This window comes from Puntigrus tetrazona, chromosome 14 (assembly GCF_018831695.1).
Source record: "Puntigrus tetrazona isolate hp1 chromosome 14, ASM1883169v1, whole genome shotgun sequence".
Lineage (NCBI taxonomy): Eukaryota > Metazoa > Chordata > Actinopteri > Cypriniformes > Cyprinidae > Puntigrus > Puntigrus tetrazona.
Genome location: NC_056712.1, coordinates 6,071,969 through 6,082,651, shown reverse-complemented (window position 1 = coordinate 6,082,651; position 10,683 = coordinate 6,071,969). Strand labels below are relative to the sequence as shown.

Sequence of the window (10,683 nt, the reverse complement as noted above, 5' to 3'; positions counted from 1 at the left end):
GTGGACGAAAGAGGAAGCTGTTACCAATCCCAAACCTCAAAAACATAAAACCACAGCTGCCCAACTCACTGCAGAATTAAACATGCTCCTCATATCTCCTGTTTCCACCAAAACTGTCTGTCTGGAGCTCCACAGGGTCAATAGACATGGCCGGGCTACTAAAGCCAAACCTTTGGTCACTCGTGCCGCTCCTAAACGTAGGTTTCAATGGTGCCAGCAGTGAGCATCTTGGGCTGTGGACAATGTGAAACATGTATTGTTCTCTGATGAGTCTGCCTTCACTGTCTTTCCTCACAGGAGAGGTGTGGAGAATCCTTAAAGAATCAAACCACTCAGATTGTTGCATGAAGCATGGGGGTGGATCAGTGATGGTTTGGACTGCAATATCATGGCATTCCCTATAGGCCCAATACTTGTGCTGGATGGACACGTCACTGCCCAGGACTACCGAACCATTCTGGAGGACCATGTGCACCCAGTGGTTCAAACACTGTATTCTGAAGGCGGTGCCGTGTATCAGGATGATAATGTACCAAAACTCACAGCAAGACCGGTGACAGAGTGGATTGATGAACATAAAAGTGAAGATCTCCCATGGCCTGCACAGTTACCAGATCGAAGTATTATTGAGACACTTTGTGGTGTTTTGGAGTCAGGAAACGTGTTCCTCCAGCAGCATCACACAGTGACCTGGACACTACTCTTCAAGAAGAACGGCTCAGAATCCCTCTGGACACTCTGCAGGACTCGTATCTGTCATTCCCAAGACCGACCGATGCTGCAATGCTCTCAAAAGGAACCCCTACACCATACTAATGGTGTTTATTGTGGTCTAAAAGCAGGTTTCAGTTTTCTTGTCCAACCCCTGTGTAGCATATTTCCCGAATGTTCCACACATCTCCTAGATGTAGATGTGTTCTCTGGGAAGTACATTTGGTTTGAACAGGCCTCATTTGAAATGTGTTACAGTTCCCCTGAAGCTCTGTGAGTCTTTCTCCTTATCCATCTCTCCAAACCAGTTCTGTTCGCAGTCGGTTTTTCTTCCCACTTTAGTTGCAGTTTGCCGATTTAGCTTCTGTTTTTGCTTTTCGGGTAAAAGAGTGTTTTCAGTTCAACATGTCGCATGCTGATTTGTTAGTAATAAATCATGGATAATAAATACCATCGCTGAAAATAACGTATCAAAGAAGCTATGTGTGCTGTTTGTTAGAAGGTTGTTCATTGGTCTCCTGAGTGTTGTGTCTGTGACACGCCTGAGGAGGAGGAGGCTGGAGAGGCCAGGCACACCGCGTGATCTACCAGCGTTCATTCGGTTAAACGCAACCGAACGTTAAAGCTGTCGGTCTAAAGGTAACGGAAGGCGCCGGAGAGTGGTGTCCACGCGCGTCCCGAGCAATGGCGTCGGCGCGCGGCTGCCTCGGATAGATGGGCTGCGCGTCCGGCTTTTATGATAAAACACATCGAGATATACAAATGTAACTTTAAGATCCCGTTTCCTGACGCGGCGTCGGGAGTTCCGGCTCTACTGTAACTGGTTAGATGATGGATATAGACAGCGGGGAGTTATTCTGTGCAGCTCGCGGATTATTATGAACACGCCAGGCTAAAGCTAAAGGTAAGTGAGGATCGTTATTACTGTAGTTATTAAAGCGCTTTCGGGAGTGAACAGAAGCATTATACTTCACCACGACGTGGTTTATACAGCACTGTACATGATGTTTGAGCTGTATCAAACAATCGCTTTCATTTATACCGTGCTTTTAACGATACAGATTGTATCACGACACTGAACGAGGATAGACTGATGGTGATGTATAACGATCAGATTAAACGCGTTTCTATCTCTGTAATAAAATGGACTCAGTTGAGGTCAGTTCTTTTATCGGTATTTACCCAAATTAATCTCGTAGTTGGTTATCATTGTTTAGTGTTTATTTGAACGTTAAAGGCCCTTGAAATGTCCTGAAATGCATGCATTGGGCAAACACCTCGCAGCCTGCTAAAGATGATATTAATGTGTCGTGCTGTTCATATATTTGGCGGGTTGTTATTATAGCATGCTTTCAAAACACGGTAATATCTTTAAAGTGTTTATATGAAGTACTTGGCCTAAATGAATACACTCTAAAGAAACAACTAAATATGCATTATTTCTTAATGATTATTGAAACAATTAATGTGTGAGGGAACGTGTAGTCAATGTGATATAAGAAATTAGAAGCATCTTCTTCAAGGTTTTTTTATTATGATCAAATGGTGCATGCCAGAAGACTGTGTTTTGTAAATATAGGCCTTGAAAATGTCTCAGTGAGTGTGAAGTGATGTAGTTTTTGTGGTGGATAAACAAGCTGAGATGTGTGCCCTCACCTTTATTTATAGAGCACTAGTAACAAGTAGAGATGGGTTATACAGTGCTTCTGATATATGTCACGTCTGACTGTTAACATTATAGTAGACAGAATCGTGATGTGATGTATTTGTCACATTAAGAAAAACGAATGAGCTCCAAAGGTTCATCTGAACCAGTTATTTTAGTGTTAAGTGATCTTTGATGCTCATTTAAAGGCATATTTTACCATGCGTTTAACATATTGACCTCCCGTGTGAGGTAGTTATTTCGTTCAGTTTGCACATTTTCAAGTCAAAAACAAACCCCTATAAATTAATTTCTGGTTAAACCATATACATGAGAAGGCAGAATTGGGATGATACAAAAGAGCTGATGGAAAATGTAATGTTTGCAGCTGAAAAATGCTGTGTTAGAGCAGTAAAATACAGGAAAAGTCTTATCTTTTTCTTTTATTTTGTTTAATTCTGATATGTTATGAAAAGTATATATCATAAAAGCAAATGTCATATATATACAGTGTGTATATGTGTATATATGTGTGTGTGTGTGTATATATATATATATATATATGTATATATTCATGTATATATTCATGTATATGTATATGTAACATTACAGATCTTTCAGAAGGAGTTTAATTTCCAAAACGACTGCAGAAACATTTTAAAAGTGGTCCACATGGTCTGTTTTAAATGCCCCATTATTTTCCTGTAAGGAGAAATCGTTCCGGGGTCTTAAGGGTTAAGACACGAACGACTGCATCCTAAAAGCATCGGGTGGTTTGAGCGGTTAGTGTCTGCAGCGATGCATCAAAGCCAGCTGCTCGAGCTCACTGTTCAGATGAACGCTCGGCTCAAACTGTTCGTGTGGGGCTTTTATTATATATCTATCTATCTATCTATCTATCTATCTATCTATCTATCTATATATCTATATTTATTTATTTCTTTATTTTTATTTATTTATTTATTTTAAACAGCTTTGCATTTTTTCTAAGTTAAAGAGGATACTCTTGTAAGGAAGCGGCAGCGGCTGGGACAGAATTTGAGTGTCACTTTCAGTTAATGATACAATCTAATCTTTTTTGCATAAAAGAGGCTGCTGCTCAACAGCTAACAGATCTGTAACTATGATAGCAGCTTCAAAGAACCTGACAGTGCTGGATCATGTTAAATCCCCAAATGAGTGATCCATGAATGAAGAATGGACTCATGATTATAGACCTTGATTTTATTATTATTTTTTTTTTAAGTTGGGTCATACATTTCACACCCCACAGACAAACACCAACAAACCAGTCTGTAGGGGTTAGTTGGATCGGTGTGTTACTGCCGTTGGTGTTGCTTGGAGTTTTCCACCCGACTGAACACATGCTTACACCGAGCCAAAGTCGAAATTTTGGTCTTGAACATTTTACCAATCCCAAACCTCATAAAACCATTGATTTTGTATTTAATCATATATAATTGTCCAGGAAGGTCAGGGTTAGGTCACATCCACAGTTTGAAGAAGTTCTCTTACAGAATCTGACTCTGTTTGATGACTAATATGAGCTCCTAAAACTTACTGGCAGATTCTGGAAGGTGAACCCAAATGAATAAGTTTGAATTTTGAATGAATTCCTTGAGCAGAATTCCTCTAAAGATCCTTGACATGATTAAAGATGAATGCAGCAGATTGAGAATTCGGCGTTGGGTTTGATTGTTCTTGGAAGTTTCAGTACTCTGTTGTGTGCTATTTTAAGGAGCAGTCGAGCACATGCGGAAGCGCACGCCTCTCGTTGAAGGCAGCAGAAGTGAAGAGAGGATCTGGTGCTCATCAACCATGAGGAAAGCCGTCAGACAGTGGCACTGTCAACCCAGGTGAACCGAGCACAGCGCAGTCGTCTTGATCTGGAAACCCTTGGCACTGATGCTGTAAGTTTGAGTCCATTTATGTGACGGGCGTCTTTTACTCCAGCAGAAAGCTGCTTATTCCTCTTCTGAGCTTGGCCCTGATTTCGTTGGTCCTCTTCAAGCTGCCTGTGTTTCACTCGGAGCCGAAGCCCGTGGAGGTTCCAGTGGACCCCGTCTATAGGAAGGTACGTCCATCTGTTTTTTTACATTGTCTTTACAGCGGATTCAGGAAGTATCTTCAAGTACAGTTATTGCTCACAGAACTTCAGCAGCGCTTGTGACGCTCGACTTCTCAGAATTCTCATTCCACTTCACACGCGTCAAGACTCGACTAAAAACCGCCTGAAGGCACAAAGTCATTCAGTCTGGCCGTCGTTACATTAACAGTGATTAATCTATGTTTAATTTATGCAGTTACGACTATGCAGTGTCATTTAACATGTAACATTACCTGAAAAAACTCTCATCTTATTTGTGTCTTGGTTCTGTTCTATTTATTTTCTGCTATTGCTTGTAATTTGATTATCTTTAGAAAACATTTTCAGCAAGAGTTACAGCTCTTTAATATGTACCTCCCTCTGTTTCAAGGCAGTATTTTAAGGACAGTTGACTCAAAAGCTGTTTCACTGAAAGATGCGGGCTATTCCTTCATTATTTCTGCGTCAGTGAAGCAGGTAAAAGGTCCGGAGTTGATTCTAAGTGTACCATTTCCCTTTAGAAACCTGCTGTGAATCACAATGTGGTCAAAGGATCTCTTAATGCAAGAGAAACACATCAATGTTAGGCTTCAAAAACAAAACCGATAGAGCACAGGAACATTAGGAGCCACTGAATCAGCGGTTTACTACGTTCACAGAAGAAAAGAACACGCTGCTGAGATCAGAAACAGAAAAAGACCTGGGGCCGAGTTAACCAGACGCAACCTGTTAGATGAGTCCTAGAAAGTTTGTCATCTATTTTTTTATAACTCAGTTCTGAAAAGGTAGATTGGTCTTATTTGTTTTACTGAAGTTCGACCGGTGGTAAAACTAGTTCTTTAGTCTTAACTTGGTGTCTAAGTTTACACAGCTGGACCCGCTGGACGTCCACGGAGGACAACAGTGCCGGACGATACGTCAGATTTCTGAAGTATTGTTTCATTTTAGGCCTACACAAGAAACTGCAATCAGTGTTAGACAAAGTCTGCGGTAATTCTGCGCCTCCTTCCTGTAGAAGGAACCCATCCACATCATCTCACCGAAGGATTTGTTTTAAACCCATGAAGTGAGTTTGGAGTAAAAACATCTTATTAAAGGTCATCTCCATCATGTTTTTTCAGACGAGCAGCGTCTCTAACCACTGCAAACAATACCGTAGATGTGGGGATCATCGGCTGTTTGTGTGTCTTCTCAGTGAACGCTGGCTCTGTGTCTCAGAGCTCATGACAGTAGCACATTTAATCACGTGTTTTTAGTCCAAACGTCAGGCGAGTGTTTGAAATAAGTGACGATGTGATGATGATGATATCCTTACACAGATATTTTATTGATATACATTAAGCAGTGAAAACATCTAATAATAATAATAATAATACTCAATAATCAATGAAAGCAATTCTGCTTTGTCTGAAAATCACCGCTTCTGCCTGATCTCATTAACATTTCATGTCAGGTTATCATGCACACATCCTTTGTCTTCACCAAACTGTCATCCATAAAGTGATTTGCACAATCAAGTATCTGCTTTCTGTTAATGATGGTGCATTCGCAGGGAAACAGACATGTCTGCGTCACTCTCCTGTGTTCCTGAAACCATGCTTGCGTGAACGTTTGGCCTGCATTCATGTAAATATTCCAGTCTGGACCAGCCTTCTCTTTTTGTGGGATTGCAGATCTCATACATCAGACTAAAGACAAGGAAAAATAGAAATCACTGCCTATGACCCTTTAAATGTTTTGAGATGGACAGAGCTGTAGTTCCTTGTCGTGAACAATATCTTTACATCGTCTGTGTTTTGTCCAGCTTGTCAGAGAACTGCAGCCCTGTGGTAATTGTGTCTCCGTCTGAAAGCACATGATCGAGATTTATAACTCGTTTCAGAAATGGCTTTGACGAGATGTGCACACATTTCACACGCAGCCCAACTTCTGCCCGTGTTCTTTTTCATTTCAATGTCAGCCAGAAAGTGGTGTAATACTTGTAACATCTGGGGACCCACGGCACCACACAGTTTGGATGTCAGATGAGAGAGAGACCATGTCAGTGCTGTTTGTGTAGCGCTTTCACAATAAACACAGATTCAGAGCAGCTTCGCTCAAGTTCGTACTGTTTTATGACCTAAAATGGCTCTTTCGGACCAAGATGAATGCTGATCGTGGGGTTTTTTTGCACGTGATTTGTCCGTTCAGAAAAGAACAGCAATGGTTGGAATAAATTTCACCTAAATACAATCTAAACATATAAAATGTAAATGAACAGTTGCTGACTCTTACAGAAAAGCAGAAGTGCCAGTGTTATGCAGAAAATGAATGCAGTGTCTTTTCACTCGCAGCGTGTCCAGATGTTTGTCCGAGACATCCTGGCCCAAGAATGCAGACCATCTTTTGCCCGACAGAGAATGGAAGCTGAACGCTACAGCTCCACACCAGTGCTAGAGCCCTTCTTGGACAAGAACACGCATCTAAATAAAGAAATATTCCAATATCCCCCACCGTTTGGTTTCCTGGACATGAAGGACAAGCTTCAGCAGATCCTGGACCTCCTTCCAGCCTCTTCTGAGGAGAGACGTGGAGGAAGAGACTGTCGCCGATGTCTGGTGATTGGAAACGGAGGGATACTGAAAGGACTGGGACTCGGAGCTCTTTTTAATCGGTTCGATACCGTCATTAGGTAAGAGTCGGCTCTGCTTAATTAGTTTGTTATTAGCTAAAAGGTGTTTGGTATATGATCTAATAATGGTTGTTGTTTGTGTGCAGGCTGAACAGCGGGCCTGTGCGAGCTTTCAGTGCAGACGTGGGGAACCGGACCTCCTTCAGGATGAGTTACCCGGAGGGCTCCCCGAAGGTCTGGGATGACATGGATTCAGATCTCAGATTTGTGGCTGTGATCTATAAGTCTGTGGACTTCCACTGGCTCCGTGCGATGATCACCAGGACGTCCGTGGTGAGGGCTTGTCTGTGGATTGTCTTGATCGGTGCCGTCTGTCTCAGTATGTCTCACTGAACACGTCGTCTTTCAGTCGCTGTGGAACTGGCTGTTTTTCTGGCAGGACGTGCCGGCGAGTCTCCCGCTCAAGGCCTCCCAGTTCCGCTTGTTGAATCCAGAGATTATTAGAGAGACGGCTTTCGATCTTCTCCACTATCCCGGTGTTAGAGCGCGCCTCTGGGGCACGGACCAGGTGAGCTGCTTTTAATGGAGTAAAATGTTTTGGTTTTATGTGTTAAAATGATGAACCTGTTCCATCATCTTACAGAGTCTGATGATCAGGATGGAGTCTCTTAGAATGAGTAGAAACTTCTAGAAATGAGGGCATTTATCAGTATCTCACCAGCAAGAGTTCAGTTATCAACAGTTTGAGGAACAGTTCAGTATTTTAGATGCAATGTTGTCTGCTTTTGCTAAATCATTTTCAATCAATCATTTTTATTTATATAGCGCTTTTAACAACACAGGTTTTATCAAAGCACTGTACAGTATAAAGTAGAAGAGTACAATGACAGGGATGTATAAAGAAGAGAGTGAACAGTTTGTTATTAAATACAGAGACGGTCTCTGGAATCAATTCAATGATAATCTCTAGAAGTTAAGTGTCCCCAACAAAGAAGACAGAGGAACCAGAACCCCATCCATACAGAATGAAGAAGAAAAACCTTGGGAGAAACCAGACTCAGCTGAGACCAGTTCTCCTCTGACCGGACGCCCAGCACTTAACTTCCTGTTCAGTTTTAAACACAGCTGTGTCAGATTGTGTGTGTGTGTGTGTGTGTGTCTGTGTGTGTGTGTCTGTCTGTGTCTGTGTGTCTGTGTCTGTCTGTGTCTGTCTGTGTCTGTCTGTGTCTGTCTATGTCTGTGTGTCTGTGTCTGTGTGTCTGTGTCTGTGTGTGTGAGTGTGCATCAGGATCTGGTGATCTGTCGACGGGCGCATCTAGGTGTTCTGGTCTCTGATGAACATAATCTCTGGGTGCTGATCCACCATCTAGTCTGGATACAAACTGAGAAAACAACTGACAGTGAAAAGAACTGAAAATAGTTTCTATCCAAGCCACTGCAAGAACTGTTAAGCACCACACCCAGCGATCGCTCATTACTGAATGATTCAACCGTTTTCAGTGAATCAAGTGATTCGGTGACTCGATCATGAACACAGTCATCTGAATGAGTCAGCGATTTCAAAATCAATTTCAAATCAGTTTAAAATCAGTTCTTAAAACGTTGTTTCTTTTCCAGAATGTCCCTACTTTAGGAGTGTCTGCGCTCAATCTGGCAACGTACCTGTGTGACGAGGTGAGCTTAGCAGGCTTTGGCTACAACCTCAGCCAGAAAGACGCTCCTCTCCATTACTACGACCACACACTCATGGTGTCCATGCTGAAGGAAGCCACGCATGATGTTCAGACCGAGACGGTTCTCCTCAAGCGTCTGGTCACGTCCGGCGTTATTTCTGACCTCACGGGAGGAGTCCACTGCAGCTTCTGTTCAAGATGACTGGGTTCTGGTGAACGGTGAGGGAAACTGTGAAAGAGGTGCTGCTGAGAACTCATCTGATATTGATGATCTGACCCTGACTCTGTTTTTTATCAAATCAAAAGAAATATCTCAAAACGATTAAGGTTTTAGATTAAATTCAGATTTTAAGTTTTAATGTCTTTTGTTTTAAAAAGCTATTTTGCCAAAGTAAAATATTTTATTTAAAGCAATTTGAAGGATGATCAGTGTCCTCTTTTTGTTTGTGATATTTTTTTTTTATTAATAAGCATTAAAATGTGAGCAGATTATAGCTGCCTGAACATATGAAGTAATATATTTTGTCATTTTCACGATGCATATTTTTTGTCTGTATTATGTGTTTTGGTTATCAGTGCAATAACTGTACTTTTCCAATAGATGGAGTCGTTGTTGTGGAAATACACTGAACAGTCTAGTAAATGTCTGCTAAAATGAAGTGGTGTTCATCTTTTCCTTATTCTTCATGTAAGATCACTAAATTGTCCCAGACTGCATTCACCATGAAACCTGGGGTCCTAAAGTTTCTTTTCTGACTTGTCTTTTCACTGACTGATCTCCAGCTAAAGACTTTTAACCGCTCGTTGTTGGGATGATTAACAGTATCTGTCTTTTCTAGAGTGCAAGATGTAGCTTTTGTCTCAAAAGAACTTCACAGGATGAGTTTGAAGACTAATGTGTTTGGGTTGTTTTTAAGTATTGAAGAAATATTACTCACTGATCCTGAACTGTAAGAAAGTATTGAGGTTTACACATTAGTCGGTAACTGATTTCATGTTCTCAAAGCAGTTTTACAGAGAAGCGTGTGTCTTTTAGTTATGCACTTTTGTTTGTGTTTCATCAAGGTTGTTTTTTAAATGCTTTACACAATAATTAATAAAAATTTTAAATAAAAGTTTTTACGCAATTTTGTGATGTTGATAAAGCGTTTAATATTTGGCATGGATATCAGTTCAATATCTTTTCTTGGGTAACATAAAAAAACTCCCACTTTTTTATATATACTTTTACATTAAGCTTTCTTAAACTAATTTCCAGACTTTCCGAAGTACCCTTAGTTAATAAAGATGTATTGCCTTTTCCATATAGATTCATCTCCATCTCCATCTACTCTACTCTTCCTCTCTCATTTATTAAAGAAGATTGGGAATCGGACCTTTGCCTTTAATTAGGATAGTGATTTCCCCCAGTAGTATTAAAGCACACCGTGTGTTTATTGGCAATATTTGGTGTGTGTTTTCAGCATCTGATGGAGAGTTTGGAACCAGAAAGTGATGTAATTTCTAGATGGTGACGTAGCTGGAAAGAATTGCAGTGGTCTTCAAATGGCAGAAGAGCTGTAGAGTATTGGGACAGGTGGATGTGATTTTCCTGATTTTTGTTGGGGTTCACAGCATTTTTGTCCTTCACATGGTTTCGTTTAAGCCTTTACAAACCCCTGTGCTGGAACCGAGCAGCGTGCTTGAATGAGGTCAAACTGTAATGTTGCTGTGCTTTAATGATTTTCTTTACTTGGAATACATCTTTTGGAATGAGGGATCTAGCAGCTTGTGAATGGGTGTGAGATCTGCATCTTCTCCAGACGTGCCAGCCTGAGAGGGTTCAGTTTTTCTGTTTAAATCGTTTATATGAAAAACAGCTTGGTCAGCCCACAGCCTGACTGACCCAGAAGGAAGGATCGTGATGGTCCTCATGGCCGGTCTGAGCCTGTATGAATGGACTGAGGGTCTATATGTA

General features: G+C 41.2%; 1 protein-coding gene across 3 annotated transcripts; it reads left to right on the top strand.

Annotated features, from left to right (window-relative positions):
- The first annotated feature begins 1,262 nt into the window (after window positions 1-1,262).
- st3gal5 (ST3 beta-galactoside alpha-2,3-sialyltransferase 5) lies at window positions 1,263-9,841 on the top strand. Of its 3 annotated transcripts, none has more exons than XM_043257005.1 (7): window positions 1,263-1,615; window positions 4,095-4,212; window positions 4,310-4,430; window positions 6,776-7,113; window positions 7,200-7,386; window positions 7,463-7,621; window positions 8,671-9,841. In XM_043257005.1, the coding sequence occupies exons 2-7, from the start codon at window positions 4,109-4,111 to the stop codon at window positions 8,926-8,928; spliced, it is 1,167 nt and encodes a 388-aa protein (XP_043112940.1). In that variant the 5' UTR covers window positions 1,263-1,615; window positions 4,095-4,108; the 3' UTR covers window positions 8,929-9,841. The 3 variants fall into 3 exon arrangements, with proteins under 3 accessions (XP_043112940.1, XP_043112941.1, XP_043112942.1); XM_043257006.1 differs by having other exon boundaries at window positions 1,264-1,615; window positions 4,313-4,430; XM_043257007.1 differs by lacking the exons at window positions 1,263-1,615; window positions 4,095-4,212 and adding an exon at window positions 5,391-5,508.
- Window positions 9,842-10,683: the final 842 nt, after the last annotated feature.